Genomic DNA, 23,403 nt, shown 5'->3' on the forward strand with positions numbered 1-23,403 from the left:
CGCTCTTCTCTCCCTCTGCCCCTCTCCCCCCACTCATATTCTCTCTCTGTCTCAAATAAATAAAATAAACAATTTTTAAAAGATTTTATTTATTTATTTGACAGAGAGCGAGCACAAGCAGGGGGAGCGGCAAGCAGAGGGTGAGAGAGAAGCAGACTCCCTGCTGAGCAGGGAGCCGGATGTGGGGCTCAATCCCAGGACCCTGGGATCCTGACCTGAGCTGAAGGCAGACGCTTCCCCGACTGAGTCACCCAGGCGCCCTTCCTTATCTAATGTTTCTTTGCTGAGACTCTTTTTTTATTTTGTTTCGGGCAGGTTCATAAATGCTTGTTGAAGCATGTTTACGACGGCTGCTTTAAAATGTTTGCAGGTACGTCTGCCTTTGTCGTCTTGCTGTCGGCAACTCTTGATTGTTTTTGTTGTTGTCTGGCAGTTTAAACTGTTGCTTGTTTTTGGTGTGATGAGCGATTTTTTTTATCGAAACCTGGACATTCTGGGTATTATGTTAAGAGATCCCGGATCTTATTTAAACTTTTTCTCTTCTCTTCTCTTCCCTTCCCTTCCTTTTCTCCTTCCCTTCCTTTTCTCCCTCCCCTCCCTTCCCCTCCCCTCCCCTCCCCTCCCCTCCCTGACGCCACTCCAGCAGGGAAATGGAAGCGCTTCCTTGGTACTACGAGTCGGGGAAGAAGTCCAGGTTCCCCACTCGGCCTTAGTCGACACTAAGGGGGCCCCTCACAGTAATTAGCAGGAGTGGGAGTTCTGGCTGCCTACAGACCTTCTTCCTCTTACACCTCTCTGGTCGGTAAGGGCGGAGTGCCTCGCTACTGCTCCTCCCCCTTGTGGCTTCCACAGACACCGTGGGAGGGAGGTTGCTTTTACCTGTGGTCAAAGGTGAATGCCGACTCTCCGCTCGGTCTCCTCCGACGATATTCAGTAGGAAGCGGGCGATGCACCGAGTGTGGTACCTCTGAGCACAGGGCCCCCTGCGACCGCACACGTTACGTGCCTGTGAGGCCGGCTCTGAAATGAACCTTATCACCGCAGGTTGCCGCCTAGGGCGGGAGACCTCACGAAGCATGGGCCGAAAACCCAGTCCTCACCAGCAGAGAGTAGTGGGCAGGAATCGGGATTTCGGGCCCTGCCGCTGACCCTCCGTGTGACCACGGTGTGCATTTCCCAGACATTTCCTGAGTGGCGTTCTCCGACAGCCACGGAGCCAAATACAGAGGACATAAAGGAGATGGGGACACAGTCCTTGCCCTCGTGAGCCTTGGCACTCACCGCACGAACTCCTGGAATCTGGGTAAAATTCTGGGTAGGGGGCGAGGGGCAACAATGCCTCGGGAGTGACTTAGGATTCATTTCCCGCCAACTTGAGTTGAGGGCTCGGAGTTTAAAATGCTCCAACAATATATAACAACAAAGAAGTGTGCCTCTTACAGAACAGTGAGCAAGTGTGCTGTTTCACTACTTCTTGCACGTCTGAGTTTGTGGGCTGAAGTTTTGGGGGGGTTGTGTGTAGTGGCCTCTACCATAGCCTGTTCTTTTGCGTCTTACTTTTTTCACTAAACGTCTCCAAGATCATTCTCTCAGTTTCTCTAGATCTGATTCATTTTAGTTCTGGAAAGAATTTGTAATGTGGATAGATCCTATTTCATATCTCAGCTGTTCCCCTATTCATAGATCTAGGTGGTTTCCAGCTCTGTGCTATTGCAAGCAAGGGACATCCTCATTCATGCCTCATTTAAGCCTGCCTGAGTGGGTTTCTCTGGAACAGGTAACTAGAAGGAGGACTGCTGAGGCTAAAGGCGTGTGCATTTCACGCAGATATTGCCAGATTGCCCTCTCCTCGGCGACTGAAGTCCTTGGACCCACTTCAGCATTTCATATTGTCAGTTTTGCAGTTTTAGCAACTTGAGGGGAGAAAGATAATAGTTTAAAAAAAAAATTTCATGATTGCTAATGAAATTGAGCTGCTTTTCATGTGGCCACTTTTATTTCTTCATATTCTTTGTCCATTTTTCTATTTCACTGTCCAGTTGATTTGCAGGTGAATTTTTTGTAGTCTCTATATTAATCTTGGCGATATATACTGCAAATACCCCATTTCTCGTTTGTTTTCAACTTTGTCGATGGCTTTTTCATATAGAAGTTTAAATATTTATATAGTCTAAGTATTTTGTGTCTTAATTATTTTTTTTAAAAGATTTTGTTTATTTGACAGAGAGACAGAGCAGGGGAAGGAGCAGATGGAGAGGGAGTCAGAGAATCTCAAGCAGACTCATGCTGAGCTCAGAGCCTGATGTGGGGCTTGATCTCACAACCCTGAGATCATGACCTGAGCTGAGATCAAGAGTTAGATGCTTAACTGACTGAGCCACCCAGGCATCCCTGTGTCTTTTTTTTTTTTTTTAAGATTTTTAAAATTTATTTGAGAGAGAGAGAGAAGCAGATTCCCCGCTGAGCAGGGAGCCCAGTGTGGGGCTGGATCCCAGGACCCTGGGATCATGACATGGGCCAAAGGCAGGCACTTAACCGACTGAGCCACCCAGGCGCGACCCCCTGCCCCCCCCACCGTGTCTTATCTGTAAGAAGATCTCTTCTACTCCAAGGTTGCAAACATATTCTTTTTAAAAATACTTCCATAGGCTCTTCTTGAATGCTTTTATTTATCGTGGAGTGCTGTTCACCCGTGTAGGGTCATGAAAGCACATTGCTAGTCAGGCTGTACTTGTGGTTAGACTTTAGGGTGCTGGGACTCCCCATTCCTGCTGGGCATTCATTACCAGCCCCCCAGCACTTCTCTGGGCAATCCTCACATGCATTGCTCTCACCTGGTGGTTGATGCCTCTGTTTTTGTCTGCTTGCCACAGGTGCGGAGAGAGGAAGTCTGTCACCTTTCTGCTTCACGTGAGTCCCCCAGTCAGTTATCCTGATGGGGTTCTGTCCTGCTCCCCAGATCTATCACTTTGATGAACAGTCAGAGACCCCCAGAGACCTTCCAGCTTTCGCGGTGATGCTCTCTGCCTGTATTTTGTGCTTTCGTTTCCTCTGCCAACCTCCTTCTGTCTGCCTCCCATTTCTGAGGGATTTCTTATAGCTTCTAGTGTAACAGGACATCACTGTTTGTTTTCCAGAACTATTATGGATTTATTTTCAGGTCTACATTCTTTTACCTCTGTGGTGTGAGGTGGGAGAGAGAGAGGCAGTGTGCAGGTGGCAGGCTGGTGTCTGGGTGGGGCCACTGAGAACCTTCCTGTTGTCCTGACACTGAAAGCTGACTAGGCTCAGCATAGAATTCTTGAGTCACAATCATTTCCCCTCAAAACTCTGTAGAACGTTACTCCACTTTCCTCTGACAGTATTGTGTGTGGCAATTCTGATACCATTCTGAGTCTTTATTCTTTTTAGGTAATCTGGTCCCCCCACGCCACCTTAATGTTTTCTTTCTTTCCTTTTTTTTTTTTTTTTTAAGATTTTATTTTTAGGGGCGCCTGGGTGGCTCAGTCGTTAAGCATCTGCCTTTGGCTTAGGGCGTGATCCCGGCATTCCGGGATCGAGCCCCACATCAGGCTCCTCCGCTGGAAGACTGCTTTTTCCTCTCCCACCCCCCCTGCTTGTGTTCCCTCTCTCGCTGGATGTCTCTATCTCTGTCAAATAAATAAATAAAATCTTTAAAAAAAAAGATTTTATTTTTAAGTAAGTTTTACACCCAATATGGGGTCTGAACTCACAAACCCAAGATCAAGCGTTGCTTGCTCCACTGACTGAGCCAGCCAGACGCCCCCTTAATGTTTTCTTTATCCTTAAAATTAAAAGATCTTACCAGGATATGTATACTTAGTATTACTTTTGCCTCATTAAGTTAATCTAAAAGCCTGTGATTAAGAGTCAAGGCTTCCTTTACTTTGAAGAAGTAAAGTTTTATTTCATTGCTTCTCCCTCAGCTCTCTTCCTCCTGCTATTTTCTATTTGATGACCAGTCTTCTAGGTTTGTCCTCCATATCGCTCATCTTTTCTCTCAATGTTTCTATTCTTTATCTTTTGCCTGTGTGTACTGGGAGAATTTCTTGGTCTTTTAATGCACTTATTCAGTTGTTTTTTTATAGCATCCAACCTGCTATTCACAGTTTCTATTATATGGCACCTGGCTGGCTTAGTTGGTAGAGCGTATGACTCTTGATCTCGGGTTTGTGAGTTCAAGCCCCGTGTTGGGTGTGGAGAGTACTTAAAAAGTAAAACCTTTTTAAAAAATATCAAATTTAACTGTTGGCCTGTATCTATTACACATAGATACGGTGTCTTCTTGAATATTGTTGAGAATACAAAATAGGACATTTCTAGCTTGCTTCTGTTTTGGGGGGGAGGTAACTGTTGCAGAGGACACCATGGATTGCTCTGAATCATGGTGCTGAATTCCTCCTTTTGGCCATTTCTTTTCACAGGCCCTTTTATCTGTTTCCTAACCTTACAAAGAAATAACTATATTTGTTCTGTTAGGAGTTGAGGTGGGTTCTTTTGAAGATTATATGAGTACCTGTTTAAATGTTTACAGAATGTTTACCATGTTTAAAGTCTAGACAAACTCTTTTTTTTTTAAAGAGTTTATTTTAATTTATTTGAGAGAAAGAACGAGAGAGAGAGAGAGCATGAGTAGGGGGAGAGACAGAAGGAAATGGAGAAGCAGAATCCCCACTGAGCAGGGAACCCCGTGTGGGGCTCGATCCCAGGACCCTGGGATCATGACCTGAGCCGAAGGCAGACGCTTAACTAACTGAGCCACCCAGGCACCCTAACTTTACTCTTTTTAAAGCCAACTGGAGCCCTGCTCCTTCTCTCTCTCCTAAATAAATAAATAAATAAAACCTGAAAAAAAAAACAACAACAACAACCCCCCCAACTTTACTGATGTATAATTGGCATACCACAAACTTTTGATATTGATATTTGAGATTTTCATATATACTTGGGAAACCATCATCACAATGAAAAGAATGAGCATATCTGTCACCAGTAAAAGCTTCCTCGTGTGCCTTTGTAATCCCTCCATCCCACCTCTCCCTCTTTGTAGCTCCCTCCCAGACAACCACTGATCTGCTTTCTGTCACGAAAACGTTATTTGCATTTTGTAAACTTTTATATAAATGGAATCATGCAGCATGTATGCTTCTTTTTCCGCTTCTTTCACTCAGCAAAATTATTTTGAGGTTCATCCTTATTGTTATGGGGGTCAGAAGTCCATTCCTTTTATTGCTGAGTATATTCCATTATATGGATAGGCTGCAATTTGTTTGTTTACCTGTTCGTGGACATTTGGGTTGTTTCCACTTTGGAGCTATTACAGATAAAGTGATTATGAATATTTGTGTGCATGTCATTGTATGGAACACATTTCCTTTCTCAGGTAAATACCTAGAATGGGATGGCAGGTAACACGGTAGGTGTATGTTTTTCTTTTTAAAGAAACTTCCAAACTCCAAAAACCAGTCATATCATTTTATATTCTTATCAGCAGTGGTTGAGAGTTTCAGTTACTCCACTTCTCCTCAATGTTTGATATGGTCAGTATTTTTAATTTGAGATAGTCTTAAGTAGGTAGGGACTGATATCTTATGGTTTTAATTTAGATTTTCTTTCCTTAGTGACCAGTGATATTGAGAGTCTTTTCATATGCTTATTTACCATCTGTTTTTCTTCTTTGGTGAAATATCTGTTTAAATCTTTTGCCCATTTAGGGGCGCCTGGGTGGCACAGCGGTTAAGCGTCTGCCTTCGGCTCAGGGCGTGATCCCAGCGATCCGGGATCGAGCCCCACATCAGGCTCTTCCGCTATGAGCCTGCTTCTTCCTCTCCCACTCCCCCTGCTTGTGTTCCCTCTCTCGCTGGCTGTCTCTATCTCTGTCGAATAAATAAATAAAATCTTTAAAAAAAAAAAAATCTTTTGCCCATTTAAAAAATCAGTTCTTTGTTTTCTTCTTATAGAAGAGAGGTTTGAGAGTTCTTTATATATTCTAGACAGATCTCTTTATTAGATATGTAATTTGCAAATATTTTCTCCTAGTCTGTGGCTTGTCTTTCTATTCTCTTAATTGTGTCTTTATTTATTTATTTTTAAAAAAAATTTATTTATTTGACAGATAGAGACAGCCAGCGAGAGAGGGAACACGAGCAGGGGGAGTGGGAGAGGAAGAAGCAGGCTCATAGCGGAGTAGCCTGATGTGGGGCTCGATCCCATAACGCCGGGATCACGCCCTGAGCCGAAGGCAGACCGCTTAACGACTGTGCCACCCAGGCGCCCCTCTTAATAGTGTCTTTAGAAGAGAAGATTTAAATTTTGATGAAGTCCAATATATCAGTTTTTTTCTATGATGGATCATGATTTTGGTGTTATATTCAGAAATCAGTTTAATCCATGGTCACAAAGATTTTCTCTTATGTTTTCTTCTAGAAATTTTATAGTTTTAGGTTTTACATTTAGGTCTGTGATTAATTTTGAGTTATTTTTTGTACATGGTGTGAGATATGAATCAGAGTCCACTTTTCTCCATATGAATATCCACTTTCTCCAGGACCGTTTATTGAAATGACTTTCCTTTGGTGAATTACATTTGCACCTTTGTCTAAAATCGATCGACAGTATAAGGCTGTGCCTCTGGACTCTTCTGTCCCATCTGTCTTGACATCAACAATTTCATATTGTCTTGATTGCTGACCAACTTTGGTTTTTTTTCAAAATTGTTTGGCTATTTTAGGTCCTTCACATTTCTGTATGAGCCTTAGATACAGCATATTGGTTTTAATCCAAAAAAGTTTGCTGGAATTTTTATTACACTTACAGTGAATTTATAGATCAGTTTGAGGTTGGAATTGACATTTTTAACAATGTCGAATCCTCTGATCCATAACTGCGGTATATCTCTTCACTTATGTAGATCTTCTTTAATTTTTCTCGGAGGTGTTTTGTCATGTTTAGTGTACACGTCTTGCACATGTCTTCTGTCAAATTTTTCTCTACATATTTCATATTTTCGATGCTATTATTAATAGTATTTTAAAATATTTCAATTCCTAATTGTTCATTGCTATTATATAGAAATATGATTGACTTTTTAAATTTTTAAAGATTTTATTTATTTATTTTCAGAGAGGGAGAGAGCACAAGCAGGGGAGTGGTAGGCAGAGGGAGAAGCTGGCACCCTGCTGAGCAAGGAGCCCGATGCTGGGCTCCATCCCAGGACCCTGGGATCGTGACCTGAGCCAGAGGCAGAACTTTAACCATCTGAGCCACCCAGGTGTCCCTGACTTTTTAAATTTTTAAATATACTTTATTTTTTAGGGTAGTTTTATGTTCACAGCAAATATAATTTATTTTTATATATCAATCTTGTATCCTTCAACTTTGCTAAACTATAGTAGATTTTTGTATGATTCCATAGGATTTTATACACAATCATGTTGTCTGCACAATAAAGACAGTTTACTTCTTCCTTTCCAATCTGGCTGATTTTTACTTCTCTTTCTCTGTCTCTCCTGTTCTCTCTTTCTTTTTATGTTAAGTTTTGTAGCTCATTGAAAGAAGTGGTCATCTTTTATAATGGCTGATTTTGATGACCAAATTTGAAAAACATTAGTTTAATCAATGAGCAACATTATGATATATTTGCAAGTGAAAGGCTTTTGTCTTATTTGCAATTTGCTACAAAAATCGATGGAGGAAAATGTTACAGCTCTTTTATGAAATGGACACAGTATTATAAGATATATATTTTTGGAATATATGTATATAGTGCTGAATCACTGCAGTAATAAGGCTCTGACTCTGGACATGTGTTACTCAAAGTATAGAGTTTGACCTCAGGAAAAAAATTGGCAAGTGGTAATAAATCAGATTTTCAAATGTTAAGTTGGTTATTGGACTAGATAGTTAGGGTAGGGGAAGTTTGATGTTACGCTTTATTATTGACATCATTGCCCTTTTCAGGAGTATGGTAGGTTTACTAATGGTAAAACGGGCAATTACTCCTCTCTTTTGACTGAGTTCATTGTCTAAAACTTCCAATATATCGTGTAGAAAGGATGAAGGCAGACATCCTTGCCTTATTCCTGAACTTAGGGGGAAAGTATTCAGTATTTTACCCCGGAGTATATTGTTAGCACTAAGTTTTTCATTGCTGTCCTTCATCAGGTTGAAGATGTTCCCAACTCCTTCTAGTTTGCTGGGAGTTTTTTGGTTTTGTTTTTGTTTTTCAGAACAGATGTTGATTTTATCAAAAAATTTTTTATGTATCTATAAGGATAATCATATGCTTTTTCTTTTTTAGTTTGTTAATATGGTAAATTATGTTGATTAGATTTTGAACATTGAACCAACCTTGCATTCCTGAGGATAAACTCCTTTGATATTGTGTATTATCCTTTTTATATGTTGTTAGTTTTGAGTTAAGATTTTCTTTTTAAATATATTTTTTAAAGATTTTATTTATTTACTTGAGAGAGAGTGAGAGAGAGAGCACAGAGGGAGAGGGAGAAGCAGACTCCCTGCTAAGCAGAGACCCCCCCCTCCACATGGGGCTCGATCCCAGGACCCCAAGATCATGACCTGAGCCAAAGGTAGACACTCAACCGACTGAGTCACCCAGGAGCCCCTCAAGTTAAGATTTTCTTAATAATATTTGCCTCTGTGTTTATGGGGGATGTTGTTCTATAGATTTCTTGTGTCATCTTTGGTTTTGATATCAGATAATGCTGTCCTCATATGATACGATGAAAAGTATTTCCTCCTCTTTTTCTAGAAGGGTGTGTAGAATTAGTGTTATTTCTTCCTGAAAAGTTTGGTAGAATTCACTAGTGAAGCCATAAAGATCTGGAGTTTTCTTTGTGGGAAAGTTAAGTAAATTTAATGTCTCTAATAGATACTGTGTTATCAGGTTATGTATTTCTTCTTGCATGAGCTTTGGTATTTTTTGTCTTTTAAAGATTTTTTCCATTTCCTCTGCATTGTCCCATTTATTGGTGTGGCATGTTCATAATATTCCCTTATTACCATTTTGGTATCTATAGAATCTGTGTCATCGGTTACCTTAATCATTCTTAATATTGATCACTTGTATCTTATTTTTTTCTAGTCTAGTCTATTTACAGAATTAGACTTTTTTTTTTTAAGATTTTACTTATTTATTCGACAGAGATAGAGACAGCCAGCGAGAGAGGGAACACAAGCAGGGGGAGTGGGAGAGGAAGAAGCAGGCTCATAGCGGAGGAGCCTGATGTGGGGCTCGATCCCAGAACGCCGGGATCACGCCCTGAGCCGAAGGCAGACGCTTAACCGCTGTGCCACCCAGGTGCCCCAGAATTAGACATTTTTTTGACCTCACAAAACCAGCTTTTGGTTTTACTGATTTTTTTCTATTGTTTTTTGTTTTCTATTTCAACTATTTTCACTTTAGTCTTTTTAATTTCAATTCCTGTGGTTACTTTGGGCTTTATTTGCTCTTCCATTTCCAGTTCCTTTTTTTTTTTTTTTTTAAGATTTTACTTACTTATTTGACAGAGACAGACAGCCAGCGAGAGCGGGAACACAAGCAGGGGGAGTGGGAGAGGAAGAAGCAGGCTCATAGTGGAGGAGCCTGATGTGGGGCTCAATCCCATAACGCCGAGATCACGCCCTGAGCCGAAGGCAGACGCTTAACGACTGAGCCACCCAGGCGCCCCCCATTTCCAGTTCCTTAAAGAAGAAACTAAGGTAATTCATTGAAACATTTTTTATTTTCTAATACAGATATTTTAGTGCTGTGATATTTTTCTCTATGTACCGCTTTAACTGCATCCCACATATTTTGATATTTTTTCATTTTCATTCAGTTCAAAATACTTTCTTTCTTTTAGATTTTTTATTTCACTTGTGCGTTATTTAAATGTATGTTGTTTTAGTTTATTTGGGGATTTTCCAGGGGTCTTTCTGTTACCGATATCTAATTTAATTCCTTTGTGGTCAAAGAACATACTTGAAATGACTTTTTTTAAGGAGGCTCCACACCCAATGTGGGGCTCAAACTCACAACCCTGAGATCAAAAGTCGAATACTCTACCAACTGAGCCAGCCAGGCTTCCCCTATAAATGACTTTAATATTTTATTTTACTTTATTTTTAAAAAGATTTTTATTTATTTATTTGACAGAGAGAGAGCTGGAGAGCACAAGCAGGGGGCGTGGCAGAGGGAGAGGGAGAAGCAGGCTCCATGCTGAGCAGGGAGCCTGATGTGGGGCTCGATCCCAGGACCCTGAGATCACGGCCTGAGCCAGCATTTCTCCTGGCCCCAAACAGAAGCTCAGCAGACACTGGTTGAATGGATGGATGACACTCAGAAATGGTTAGGCTGTGTTCTTGTTTTGGATTCAGAAAATTCCCTTACTGTGCTATGTGACAAGACTGAGTCTCACAGGCCTTTATGTCTTCATGTCCCTACAGGACTCTGCACGTCACTTGGCACCCCGTCGGTTCTGGTGGCACGGAATGGAACTAGGGACTCAGCTACAGAGGTGCTGCCTCGCCTGGTGGGGATTGAAGGCCACCCTGAGGCACCTGACACGCTGCTGTGGCCACAGTTGGAGGGGCTGTCCTGTCACAAAGCCCCCGGAGACATGATGTCACACACAGAGACCACTCTCCTTGCTAAAGGGAGGGGCTGGGCCCTGCACTCCCAGACTTAGCTGGGCTCCGGTGCCCTTCTCTCACTCGATTCTGGAGCCAGACGGGAGGGGAGGAAGACACTGCCTGGACACTGATATGGTCGGAGGGGGCCCTGCAGGTCGCTGACATCATCGAGGTTGGCAGCTTTGGCAAGCGGGCTCGAAGGCTGTCCTCAGGAAAGCAGCCAAGCAGGTGAAAATCGTCTTGACAACTCGTAGCTTCCCTTTGCCGCATCCCTTCCTACCTGGCATTCCCCTTCTCCCTCTTCTCTCCCTCAGGACCCATTTACTCACCTCTCCTCCTCCAGACCGCCTCTCAGAAAGAGCCTGATAACTTTGCTCACACCAACTTATAAATGACTAGAAAGCTTCCTGTCGAGTACGTTGCCAGTGGGTTTCTCAGAGAAGGCGATCGGGAGAAGGGAGGCGCGCAGGGCCCTGCAGAGAGGTGAAGTGAGCCAAGCCTGGCAAAGGCCCACGGGGTTTGGTGGCTCAGAGCGCACTGGTGACCTTGGTGGGAGAGGTTTTGGAGGTTTGCGGGGCCAGGAACAGACGGAGGCAGCTGTGGAGTGAGGGGAGGCGGAGAGGAGTGAAGACACCCAGGGCAGACAGCTGGGGGCCAGGGTGGAGGATAGGGGGCCATTACAAAGGCCACCGGGGAAGGGATCTGGTTCAAGGGAGAAGGCCTTTTTTTAATGGAAGAGATGAGCGATGTGTGAAATGCTGATTAGGAGCCAGAAGAGAAGGAAAGGCTGAATATACCAGTGAGAAAGGGGGCCCCCAAACCCCTTGGGCGGGAAAAGACCAGATGGAACAGAGCACAGAGCGAGGCAGCCCCAGAGAGCCCAGGGCCTCCGCCTCCGTGAGGAGGGAGCAGAGAATGGGTGGGTTTGGTGGCAGAGAGCAGAGGAACTCCCGTCTGGGGGTGCCTGAGTTCTCTGCTGAGTGTGGGGCAGGTGGAGGTGGGAGCAGGGTTAAAGGGAGATTCTGAACTTGTCCCTGGGCAGACTAAGGAGCTCCCTTGGGAAGCAGAGGCTCCCTAGGCCGCGCCGGGTCCAGCTCACATGGGAGACCTTGACTTTACCGTGGCCTCGGTTTGAATGGAGCTCGACCCTGCTGGTGGGATTTCAGACAGAGGGGGTCTTTTTGAGGAGGCTAGGATCTCCCCTGGGACTCCCTAAATTGTAAGAGTAAATAATAATGATTAAAAACAACGAACACTTTCAAATAGTTCCTGTTACACAGCATTTCTGAAATAACTAGTCACCTATATGTGGGGTCATTTTACACCAAAGGTTCAACAGAGTGCTACCTTCTTCCTTAATCCTATCCCAACCCCCTCTCCCCATCCCAATTCTCTTGAGAACTGCCTTTCCAGCTCTGAGGGCATTCAAACCAGCTTTTGTTTGGAACTCTGAAGTCTTGGGAGAAATTCCTGAGCGTTTTCCAACCTCCCAGTGCTAACCCAGTCCTTCCTGAGTTTGGCCCCGGCTGAGCCCTGCGGGTGGAGGTCCTGGCCTTTCCCTGACCGCCTCTGGCCCGTCGCACTGCCTGTAAGCCACCTGGTACAGGAACACGGGATCCCAGGCCTGCATCATGCATTGACCGTTGACCATCTTTTCTTCTTAGACTGAAAATGGTGTTTGGACTGGGCTGCCAGAGAGAAAGGTAAAGTTTAGATGGGCCCTGCCACAGTGCCTCGAGTGACCAGGAAGGGGGACCCCCATTTGGGTCTAAGAGGAAAGGAAAATACGGTTTTCTATTCCCCTTTCCTTGACTGTTCCAGTATCTCTGGGACTCAGGGTTGGAGTGGCAGGCCTGATCCTGGCAGGTGGGACCTGCCTATGTGTGTGTGTGCGTGTGCGTGTGTGTGTGTGCACGTGTGTGCACGTACACACGGAGCCACTGTCCCGGCAGTGTCGAGATGCTCTGCTTGTGGCAGGGGAGGGGTCCCAGAGGATGAGTCATGGGGGTACAGTTTCTGATCCGGATTGTGGATCTGTCAGTCCAGAGTAGGGGGGCCTTGGAGGGCCTCGGGGAGAAGAGCTGATCCAGCGCTGAGTGCCCAGCCGAGCCGGGTCCTTGCTTTCTGGCTGGGAAGGCAAGGTGATCCCAGGAAGACAGGTGCAAAGGGAAAGGGGAAGGGAGTGTCCTCCGGGCTCCAGGCTCCGAGTCTGGCTCCCAACATAGGCGGAGACACAGAGCCTGGCCCGCGGGGCAGCGGGGAGCCTAAGCCCAGCCCGGTTACACCTGAGGGATTTATTCACCCACAGTGTCGGACACGTGCTGGGGGAGTTGGTTCTGGGGTTTGGAGTGGGAGAAACCCGGTCCCCACCTGCCAGTGAGGGCACGAGACACCCCAGCCTTACCCTCAACTCCGCTTTCCTTCCAGGCTCTACAAGCCCCTGTACGTAGCACACCTCTTCATTCTTGCAGGTAAGGGCCTGGGCACTGGGACCATGGCAGGAGACGGGGTGGGGGGCTGGTTCTTACCTCAGGGCCACCCCACTCTCCAGCTGCCTACCCCAGCTCCCAGGGACTGGCAGTGCTGCTCAGAGTCAAGGCTGCCCTTCTGTCCCTTTCCTTCCTCGGTACCTCCCTAGTGACATGGATTTGAACACACGTTTGACTGGAAACGCATCCTGCCCCCTCCCCAGAAGACCCACGAACCCAAACCCTCACAACTTCTTGTCCTATAGCAGTGATCTTAAATGTTTGCCTGCACACCTGTTGAAAAATTACATATCCTCTCATATATTTTAATACCTAGAGTCTTTCATTACCAGTTTAGTTTAAAAGGATACGATTTCTGGTATACTGTAAATCCTGACATTGTAAAGTAATTGCCTCACTCTTGAATGTTTTAATGAGTCTTTCTTCCCTCACCTGCAGGAGTGGTGTACTACTATTTTCAGGGGTCTGTGGGGAAGCCAGCCCCCGACCATGAGATTGCTGGGGAACCCTCCCAGGTAAGCCCCGTGGAGGCCTAGAGGCCAGGGTGGTCTCGCTGTAGCCTGAATAGAGGTCATGCTCCTTGACCCCGGTTGTTAACCAGCTGTGTGCGTGCGTGCGTGCGTGCATATGTGCGTGCGTGAGGGCTCTGCAGAAACTCACTGTGTTTCAAACAGAGGCTCCATCCGTCACGGGCTGGCTGTATGGTCAGCGCAGGGCTCTGTGGCCGTGGTGTCCACAAACCAAAAGGAGCAGATGATCCCTCATTCATGTGAGTAGCTCTGGAACGTGGCTCAGCGCTCACGTGTGGATGAGGTCGTGGTGCGCAGGACGCCTGCCGGGGCTTGCATACTCTCCTCGAGGTCCCAGGTCCAAGAACCTGGGGCAGAAGCCTCTGCTCCGAGCCCTGGGGGGATGCTGGACGCCCACCGAGGCCACGTGCTGGACTCCGTGCTGTCCATCTGCTCGGTCACTGTAAACCTCACAGCCGCCCAGCAGCTCGCACTTTCTGTAGGCGGGAAGCAGGCCCCCAGGGGGACGGTGACTGGATCCAGGCCGCCCCGGGTGACAGCACGGAACCACATCCCTGATCTCCGGAGGCCTCCCGCTCTCTGCACAGTGCCGTTGGGAAGGGGGGTTCCCGCAGAGACAAGGCCATCTGCGGCCCAGAAGCACTGACCAGTATGCGCTAACCTTGTGGGGCTGACCATTCAGAGGCGGGGAGCCCCTAAGAAGGCCCGCGGTGGCAGGAGCCGTGGAGACCACGGAGCCCAACTTTGCTTCCTTTCTTTGTTGCTGTTGTTGTTTAAAGTAACTGGTCACATTTCCACTTAAACGAAGTTTTACTGTCATCAAAGACAGGCATGTACTTAGTGTGATGCGTCAGAGTCTCAGGACCTGAAACCAACAGACGGCTGCCTTGTGCCCCACCCGCGATCCCAGCCTCCAGCCCTTCCCGCTGGAGCTTTGATTTTCCCAGGTTTCTAAATCGCAAGCTTATCCTGCTTTGTCTTCATTTTGCAGATTTAAACATTAGCCAGTGAATCCCTACAGCAGAAGCTGTCCCTCCAGCCTCCCGGTGTAGTTACAGCCGTGTTTTTGGATCGTGATATTTCTCATCTGAGTAATGACATTTGCAATCGTTAAAATCTTTTAAATAACATTGTGGCCATTTTGCTGATTTTTCTGTCACTGGGGCTTTTAAGTCCTCCCTCCGCTGTAGTGGGCTCTTGCTTGGCAGCTGGGTAACCCCCACCACAACCGAAAGACAAAGCAGTTCCATCCCTTTGAAAAATTCCTGCAGATTCATGCAGTCAGCCCTTCCCCGACCCCCCGCATCCAAGGAATGTTCCTATAGTTTGCCCTTTGCAAGACTGCCCCGTGAGTGGAGGCATCCTGCCTGTGGGCAGGTCTCTCACGGAGTCTGGTGCACCTGAGGCCCCTCTGGGCACGAGCGCAGCGGCAGCTCCTTCTTCCTGAGCGGGTGTCGTGTGCATGGACCGCGGTTCGTCTGCTCAGCACCGAAGAGAGATTTGGGTGTTTCTAGTTGGGGAACAATTACAATTAAGCCATTATGGGGCGCCTGGGTGGCTCCGTCAGTTAAGTGTCTGACTCTTGGTTTCCGCTCAGGTTATGATCTCGGGGTCGTGGGATCGAGCCCCTGCATCGGGCTCCGCACTCAGTGGGGAATCTGCTTGAGATTCTCTCTCCTCTCCTTCTGCCCCTCCCCCATTCATGCTTTTTCTCTCTAAAATAAATAAATAATATCTTTTTAAAAAACCCACTATAAATATTCATTTATAAGTTTTGTGTCAACATAGGTTTTCTGTTCACGTTGGTCACTACCCGCAGCAGGGCTGGTGGGTCATGGAGTCGGGGTCCGTTTAGTTTGGTAAGACCCCACGACTTTCAGAGTGGTTGCTGCCCGTTCCACACGCTCACCAGCCTCGAATGTGAGCTTCCGGCGGTTCCCCATCTGCTCCGGCACTCGCCGTTGGTTTTTGGCCATTCGGGGGGTGTCTGTCATAATTTCTGTGAGACCAGTATTGAGGGCTGACATCTTGAAACTGTGAGAACCGTATTCCTAGCTGAGTGCCCTCGTGGGCCGTGGTTACTCTTGGCGTGTGATTTGGGTTTTGCCTCTTTTTTCTGTTAGTTTTCTCTCCACCTACAATTAATTTAGGCTCTCTGCCAAAAATATTAATCTCTTTGCAGTACATTTAGACAAATTAGGTGCTTTATCTGATAGTTTTCACAGAGCCATATCTCACGGGGCCCACGTGTCCCCATACGGACAGGATGCCCTCGAAGTTGGCAGCTCAGCTGTCCTGGGGCCTCCCTTTCTCGTCGCTCTGGGGAGCCCCTGGCACTCCTTTATTTTGATGGAGCACAAGCTCTAGGGGAACCTCTGCTTCCTGAGGGGTAGTCTTGAGAAATTACATGTCTGAAACAGTCGTAATCCGTAATGGACTAAGAGTTTGGGTAGGTATAAAATTCTAGAGTAGAAATATTTTTCTCATAGATTTTGAAAATCCTCATTGTCTTCTGGTTTCAAAGACTTTGAAGGAAAAGTCTGAGGAAAGTTGAATTCCTAGAACAGAATTTTTTCTTGTATTTCTGGAAGTTTTTGGGTTCCTTGTCCTCCATGTTCTGAGATTTATTGATGACCAAATCTGGGGTGATCTCCTTCATCCATCGTCCTGGACACTTGGTGATTCCTTCTCTTGTGCAAATTCGTGTCCCTCATCTTTGGGAAATTGTCTTGATAAAACAGGGACGTAGTTTTCTGATCTCTCTCCCTGCCACCTCAGTGTGTTGTCTGTTCCCTCTCAGAAAGATCTATGAGTTAGCTGTGGGAGCTCCCGATCTCTTCTCTCTTTCTTTCCGGGAAAAGTGTTTTTTCAACTTTCCCTCCTACACTTTGATTGGATTTTTTATTCCCATTATTCTGTCATATTTTTGTTTTCAAGAACTAGAGATTTTTTGAACATTTCTGTTTCAGAGCCTATTCCTGTTTCACGAATGCCAAGTTTTAACTTTCTAAAGACCTCAGTTATTGTTTGTTTGAACTTTTCCTGGACTGCGGGTGGCGCCTGAGTGTGCAGCGTTGCCAGTGAACTAGTGAGCCCGTGTGTCACCTCAGCCTTCCCTCCCTCTGCTCTCTCCTTGTCGTGCAGCTCGTAGGGGAGACCCTAAGGCCGGTGTGGGGGCCGACGGATAAGTGCTACCCTGTGACCACTCAGGTAGGTTAGGGCTGGGGACCCCACTTCCCCTGGAGTGGGCATCCCGGGCAGGTCCAGTGAGAGGACCGGCCCCTCCCAGCTGCGAGTCACCTCCCCTGTTTCCCTCCGTAGAGACGCAGAGCCAAGGGCGGGAAGAAGCAAGCGTCTGAGGTAAGTGAGGCTCGTCCTGGCAGGGCCCGGGGCTGAGGCTTGCTTCTGTCAGAGCTCCACAAGGGCCAGAGGCACCCCAGCTCGTGGCAGGGTGGGCTGGGAAGGGAAGGCCTTCCTTGGGAGACCGAAGGTACACACTGCAGGCGTGGGGACCGGGGCAGGAGGAGGCGCTCTGAGGGCCTTTCTGTCCATACTCTGCCCTCCTGCCTCCCCCATAGGCCATGCCCCCCAAGAGCGGTGCTGCCCCCAAGGAGGAGACTGAGCTCTGGTCTCAGCATGAAGGGGAGGTGAGGCCCCCAGCGAAGGAAGCAGCCAGCCCCAGTCCGGGTCCTGCTGTGAAGGCGGTGGCTGAGGAGGAAGAGGGGGCAGGGACCCCAGGCTGGGAGGTAGGGAAGCCTGGTGCCCCGACTGGACTGTCCCCAGCACGGGCCCTACCACGAAGCCCCAGAACACTGCGGGGGCGGGGGGAGGGCAGTGTTTGGGGGGGATGGGGCACCTGCAAGACCACGGGGCCAAAGTGCCTTCGCAGTCCCAGTGGAGCAAGGAGCCGTATGGGGTGGAGAGGCAGCGGCCACGGTGTGAGCGGAGAGTGGGTCCGGACCCTGCCTCCCCTGACCTCCCCCGTCTGTGGAAGGTGGCATCTGTCTCGTCCCACCACTGTGCCCCGTCTCTCTTCCCAGGAGAACACAAAGGTCCGAAAGGAGATTGCAGTATACGCTTCTGGTAAGACGGCAGACCCCGCCCCGCTGCCCCGGGACCCTGCAGAGCTCAGCGGGCGGCCTCTCTCAGGCCTCTGGCCCTGGGTTGGGGAGGGGAGGGAAGAAGCCCAGGTAGCCAGACGCCCCATCCTCCCTGAATGTCTCGGCTGCCTCCTGCTTCCTTCCTGGTCGGCAGGAGCTTGAGGCCTCTCCCCTTGGTTTGGGGGAGTAGCAAGCGTTTCATCAGCGCCAGCCTGTTCCCCCAGTGTCAGAGGGTGCCCCGGCCCTGGGGAAGGGTCCTCCCCGCAAGGAACCCACAGGGCTTGCCTGTCTGTGCCCTGTAGAGGCGTCTGAGGGGGACAACAAGGAGGAAAGGCCTGGGGGCTGGGTCCCCCAGCTCCTGAGGAAGCTCTGGCTGGACTGGTTCCCAGCCCCTGAGATCCCGAAGACTCAGAACCACGAATGACCAAGTATCCAATAAATCCAGACACTTGCTGCTTCTGCGCGCCCAGCTGCTTCCTTTCAGGGGCTCCACCTAAACCCAGTGAGGCCCTGTCCACACTCCCTGCCCTGACAAGCTGCACCTGAGCCCCGCCACAACAGCTGGTACTCTGGAGGGGCCCCCCGACCCCGTGCCGAGGGGCAGAGCAAGCTCCCCGAATGAGCTGGGGAGCTCCATGTCCTGAGCGCATTTCGAAGGTGCTGGTGGGACCTCTGTCGGGGATGCTGTTGGGTATGGGGCGGAGGGGTGTCCTCTGGCAAAAGAGGCCTGGGGGAGTGGGGCGCCTCTGACCTGAGTGTCTCTGGTCCCCAGGCTGTTCCCTAAATGCACCAGGGGGTCTGCCCAAGACCAGGCTAAGCGGGTGCTGCCCAGGTGCTCAGTCCAGAACAAGCCGATTGTGGGGGTGGGGACGGGGGAATAGCAGTCCTGCTTTTGGCCGGGGTTCCAGGCTAACAGGCTCACGGTCTTTGGGGGTGTCATAGACGAAGTGGGACAGAAGAGCTGGTGGTGCTGGTGGAGCTGCTGGCCTGTGGGGTGGGTGGGTGGCACTGGACCTGAGATGTGGGTGTCCAGGCTGAGTGGGGCCCTCCCCATCCCCACCAGGGTCCAGTTGAGAGCTCACAGCAGCCTGTTCTAGCTCTTCCTGGCATGAGCCAGGGCCTAAGTAGAGACATTGTCACTAACCCACGCCGCCAGTATTGCGTCCCTGCGGGTAACTAGGGGTAAGCTGTGTGCTTCTGGCCCTTGTATCCCCATCTCTCAAATGGGATCACATGCAAGGTAAGGATGGATGAGGCAGGGGCGGGGCCTGGCCCTGGGGAGGCTGCTGAGGCCCCATCGTGGCCAGAGGACCCTGAGGGGACTCAGAAGCCAGGATGGAGCCACCCGACTGGTTTATTGCCCATGAGGCCCCACTGAGGAGCCAGCGGGGGGCTGCTTCCTCCGTCTAGCGAGGCACGGCACAGAGCTGGTAGGGGGCCGGGGCCACCAGGAAGGAGAAGACGCCGTGGTCGCTGGGCCGGGGCTGCCCGGCAGGCACCGAGAAGCTGAAGCGCTGCAGGAGGCAGGTGAAGAAGAGGAAGAGCTCCATGCGGGCCAGGGGCTCCCCGAGGCAGACGCGTCGGCCTGTGGGGGGTCCGGGGGTGCGCCGTGAGCCCGGGGGCCTGGGCCCCACCCTCCCAGGCTCCCTCAGGAGGGGTCAGTGAGTCGGGCACCCCAGGCACCTGCGGAGAAGGGCATGAAGGCCTCCTGCTTGACGAATCGGCCCTGGGCATCCAGGAAGTGCTCAGGGTAGAAACGGAAGGGCTTCTTCCAGATCTTCTCGTCCTTCAGCACTGATGATAGGTTGGTGATAATTCTTGTCCCCTGGCAGCAGATGCCCGGCATGAGTGGGGTCCGGGCTACGGGACGCCCAGACCCTTGCCGCCAACAGGGATGGGCGCACACTCTGCCTGGCACACACCCGGACTCTTTCAAGTAACCCGTTAGCCCAAGAAGCTTCTCGGCACCCGCTCTGTCCCCATGGTAGGGCTGAGCGCCTCACCATGCATGGGCGCCCACGCTACCACCCGTCCCTGTGCACAGGCTCCTGCAACACCCTGTGGCACATTTCAGTTTGTCTTCCCCAGGGGCCTGAAGGGACAGGGCCGGCCCTGCCACTGCTCTCACCCCCCCCCCGCCCCCACCGGGATAGCCAGGGCCTGCGGAAATGCGAACTGGGGGCCCGGGCCCTCCCTGGCCTTAGCCCTGCTGGGCCTGCCAGGCTGGAGGTGGGGCTGAGCACGGGTGAGGGAGGCCCACAGACCTACCTTGGGGATGAGGAAGCCCTGCACTTCAGTGTCCCGGGACGTCATGTGGGGCAAGCCCAGTGGGACGATGTCCCCAAAACGCTGCACCTCATGGACCACGGCCATGGTGAAGGGCATGCGGGTCTGGTCCCCCATCTCTGGTCGCTGCACCCGCCCTATCACCTCATCTATCTCCTGTTGGACGCGTCCTGGACAGGCATTCCCACAGTGGCCAGAAGCCGGGGTCTGGGCTCCGACCTCTGCCTGACTCCTGTGGATGCTGTGCCCACGTGCGGGCAGCTCTAACCTCTGAGTTAAGAGGTTAAGTTAACCAAGCTCTGCTCGGAGCTTCTGGGGGGGCCAAATCAAGCTCAAGGGGCCCCAACCGGCCCCTCCCCTCCCTCATCCATCCCACCCGGCCCCACGGTGGGCTCACGTTGCACATCCGGGTGCAGGATCATGAGCAGGAGGGCCCAGGTCAGTGTGGTTGAGGTGGACACCATGCCAGCAGCGAACAGGTCAGATATCACCATGCGCAGGTTCTCATCATTGAAGCTGCTCTCGGGGCTCCCCTTGGCCTGGGCCATGCTGACAGGTGAGCTCTGGGGCAGAGGGAAGGAGCCCCACATGGCCGCCCACCCCGCACCCATCAGTAATCACTGATCACTGGCTGATACGTGGGCCCCACCTTCCTGGGCCTTGATTCATGGGGCTCTCGACCCACAACCATTGTCCCTGACACCTCACCTTTTCCATCTCCTCCAGGAAGGCGTCAGTCAGGTCTCGGGGTGGCTGGGTCGGGTCCCAGGTCATCCTGCATTCCTGGATTAGCTCATCTGTTAGGGCCATGAAGGCCTTCTGTGCCGAGAAGACCTTGCTGGCCAGCCCAGGGATGCGCAGGAGCACGGGGATGGAGTTCAGGAACTGTTGGGCCACAGGTGGGGGACCTTCCTGTGCTCAGGCGTTCACCTTGATCAGGTCCCCGAGGCCTCCAGGGTGTCCGCTCAGCCCCAGAGTGTCCCCACCATTGACACGGTTCCTCCCTAAGTTCGGCCTTGATCGTCTTTCCTGGCCCGGGGCCCAGGACGATGAATCTAAAACCCAGACCTCATGGTCTCTAGCGGCTTCCAGGGAAGGAGATGTGCAGTCCTTAGCCCCTCTCCTCGGCCTGCTGACCCTGGGCCCGCCCCTGCCATCTCCCTCGATTGGCATTTCCCCACCTCCAGGTTTTCCGTCTTGGAATGCCTTTTCTCCCAGGCCCTTCTGCCCAGCCCCTCCTCCGGGGGCTACTTCAGGGCGAGCGCTCCTCCCCACCCTGCAGGGCTCCTTGGCGCCTCCGGCCCGCACCTCGTGCAGGAAGCCCTGGTCCTCCTCCACTCCCGCCTGCAGTCGGTCCAGCAGCTTGAGGAAGCGCGGGTCGTCGTACTCGAAGCGGCGCCCAAAGGTGAGGGAGGAGATCACGTTGCTCACCGCTTTATCCACGAGGGCTCTGGGGCTGAAGGGGCGTCCTGAGAGGGGACGGGGCGGGTCCGCGGCTCGCCTCCATCCTCTTCCCCGGCCCCTCCCTCCATCCCTGTCCCCTGCGTCCCTCAGCCGCAACACTCACCGGCATGGTCGGCGAAGGCTTCACAGAGGCACGAGGCCTCCTCGGCCACCCACTGCTCCAGTGACTTCTTGCCCAGGCCGAGGTTGCGCAGCATGGACAAGGAGAAGCGCCGCTGCTCGCGCCACTCGCGCCCGTAGCGCGCCAGGATCACCCCTGGGGCGGGGCGGGGCCGTGGGCGGGGCTCTGGCGTGACCGCCCCTCCCCTTCACAAGGCCCCTCCCCTGCCCTGTTCACAGTCCCGGCCCCCGCCAGCCCACACCAACCTTGCCCCCCACCCCCACTGACTCGCTCCCACTTTGACACCCACTTCCCGCTGGGGACAGGTCGCTCTGCCTGCCCGCTTTGCTCGCCCGCTGGGGGCAGGTGCTGGCCCCACTCTGCTGCTCCGCCCACCTTGACTCCTTCGCAGTCAGGGAAAGTCCTGGCCCGCCCCCTGCCTCGCCCACACTGACTTCGACCTCCTCGTTCCCGCCCACCCTGACCTCCTGTCCCTGCTCCCAAGAGCCCTGGGCCCACCCGTCTTGGTCAGGCCCCACCCTCATCCTCCCGCGTCCCACCCAGGCAGTTGGCATCAACTCCTTCCTCCTCCTGCCGCCCCTCCACATTTGCTGCCTCTTCCCTGCACTGCACGTCCACGATCCTGCCCCGCGTGGGCCCGCCGGGGCTTGAGTCACTGCTGGCCCGGTCCCGGCCAGACCTCGGTCTGCCCCCACCCTCCGCTTGCCTTGGGAGTGCGGCCCGAACCCCAGGTGCTCATAGATGGGCATTGGCGGACGGTCGGCTGTGTCCTCGCTGTGGCACACGAGTGCCTCGCGCACGGCGTCCAGGCCGTTGAGCACGACCACGGGCGTCCAGGCCAGCTGCAGGCTGAACACGTTTCCGAAGCGGTGTCGCAGCTGCAGGCCAACGGTCGAGGGTGTTCGTCAAGCCGGGTGCCCACCAGGCTGCAGGCCTCTGTTTCACGGCGCTAGCCTTGGGGCACCCCGGGTCGTCAGCAGCGCTCTGGTGCAAGGGCGAGATCTGGCCTCTTGACCGTGGGGGTCACATTCTCTATGGGGGAGGGGCTGATGCTGCATCACCCCTCCCAGCTATGACTTTGCAAAGGTCACCAATTGTCACCGGGCCAAGTGAGGATCCCACCCCACAGGCGAAGAAACTGAAGTTCCTAGAGGTGAGCACTGAGGCCCAAGGACCCACAGCAGCAAAAGAGCCGAACCTGTCACTCTACCTGTGCCAGCCTCGGTTTCCTGATTTAAATGGGGCTCATGTCCAGACTCCTTCCCCTGTTCTCAAGACCTTTCCTCCTGCTGCTATCGGAAGGGACCCAGGTCACCTAATTAAAGTGCTGTCCAGCTGGATCTCAAATCCACTGCCAAGTCCACACTCCACTCCAGGCCTTTGCTCTCTCTGACCTTTGTTTGGAAAATCCACACTGTCCTTCCGGCCCTGCACACAGGCCCTCCTGCAGTCAGCCCTGCAAACCTGCCTCCTCCTCTCAACCCACTTCCTTGTGCTCCCTGTGGCTTCAGCCACCACCCGGGGGGGGTCCCCAGGATCTCTGCTGCCCCCCCCTTCATTACCTGGTCAAAGTAGCTGAGTGTGTTCTGGAAGTCCATCTGCAGCAGGTTGCCCAGCAGGGGCAGCGGCGTGGGGCCCGGCGGGTAGCGGGCAGCCCAGCACCCGCGTCTCTGCATCAGGTCGAGCAGGAGCAGGAAGACGGCCAAGGCTACGGCCAGCGGCCCCAGCATATCCCCGGTCAGCAGCCCCATGGCCGCCTC

The 23,403-nt window shown here is 51.2% G+C and overlaps 2 protein-coding genes and 1 long non-coding RNA gene across 6 annotated transcripts; 2 read left to right on the forward strand and 1 right to left on the reverse strand.

Moving 5' to 3' along the window:
• Positions 1-314: 314 nt before the first annotated feature.
• On the forward strand, positions 315-9,586 carry LOC121104441. Its single transcript, XR_005836778.1, has 4 exons — positions 315-370; positions 644-1,303; positions 2,874-2,910; positions 9,550-9,586. It is a non-coding gene; the product is annotated as an uncharacterized LOC121104441 (long non-coding RNA).
• A 3-nt stretch (positions 9,587-9,589) lies between these two features.
• On the forward strand, positions 9,590-18,227 carry LOC103674067. Of its 4 annotated transcripts, none has more exons than XM_008702930.2 (10): positions 9,590-9,741; positions 10,178-10,881; positions 12,318-12,356; positions 13,081-13,124; positions 13,581-13,657; positions 16,817-16,882; positions 16,994-17,032; positions 17,251-17,418; positions 17,713-17,755; positions 18,075-18,227. In XM_008702930.2, exons 3-10 carry the CDS (start codon positions 12,325-12,327, stop codon positions 18,194-18,196), a joined length of 591 nt encoding a protein of 196 aa, XP_008701152.2. In that variant the 5' UTR covers positions 9,590-9,741; positions 10,178-10,881; positions 12,318-12,324; the 3' UTR covers positions 18,197-18,227. The 4 variants fall into 4 exon arrangements, with proteins under 4 accessions (XP_008701152.2, XP_008701151.2, XP_040493561.1 ...); XM_008702929.2 differs by having other exon boundaries at positions 10,178-10,369; positions 10,468-10,881; positions 17,713-18,227; XM_040637627.1 differs by lacking the exon at positions 17,251-17,418.
• An 881-nt stretch (positions 18,228-19,108) lies between these two features.
• Positions 19,109-23,394, reverse strand: LOC103674066 (cytochrome P450 2D15). The gene is made up of 9 exons (XM_040637091.1): positions 23,206-23,394; positions 22,350-22,545; positions 21,626-21,778; positions 21,367-21,527; positions 20,767-20,943; positions 20,456-20,597; positions 20,041-20,228; positions 19,456-19,597; positions 19,109-19,357 (listed from the first exon to the last, which is right to left on the reverse strand). The coding sequence occupies exons 1-9, from the start codon at positions 23,392-23,394 to the stop codon at positions 19,179-19,181; spliced, it is 1,527 nt and encodes a 508-aa protein (XP_040493025.1). The 3' UTR covers positions 19,109-19,178.
• Positions 23,395-23,403: the final 9 nt, after the last annotated feature.

This window comes from Ursus maritimus, unplaced genomic scaffold, assembly GCF_017311325.1.
Source record: "Ursus maritimus isolate PB19 unplaced genomic scaffold, ASM1731132v1 scaffold_21, whole genome shotgun sequence".
Classification (NCBI taxonomy): Eukaryota; Metazoa; Chordata; class Mammalia; order Carnivora; family Ursidae; genus Ursus; species Ursus maritimus.

Excerpts from the sequence above, each read along its gene's own strand:
- LOC103674067 (XM_008702929.2), top strand. The coding sequence starts at position 12,325 with ATGGTGTTTGGACTGGGCTGCCAGAGAGAAAG. Across the intron at positions 16,883-16,993 it reads GCTACCCTGTGACCACTCAG|AGACGCAGAGCCAAGGGCGG; the intron begins GTAGGTTAGGGC and ends TTCCCTCCGTAG. Across the intron at positions 17,033-17,250 it reads GGAAGAAGCAAGCGTCTGAG|GCCATGCCCCCCAAGAGCGG; the intron begins GTAAGTGAGGCT and ends CCTCCCCCATAG.
- LOC103674066 (XM_040637091.1), bottom strand. The coding sequence starts at position 23,394 with ATGGGGCTGCTGACCGGGGATATGCTGGGGCCGCTGGCCGTAGCCTTG. Across the intron at positions 21,528-21,625 it reads AGCCTTCGCCGACCATGCCG|GACGCCCCTTCAGCCCCAGA; the intron begins GTGAGTGTTGCG and ends GTCCCCTCTCAG. Across the intron at positions 19,358-19,455 it reads CTTCATGCCCTTCTCCGCAG|GCCGACGCGTCTGCCTCGGG; the intron begins GTGCCTGGGGTG and ends GACCCCCCACAG.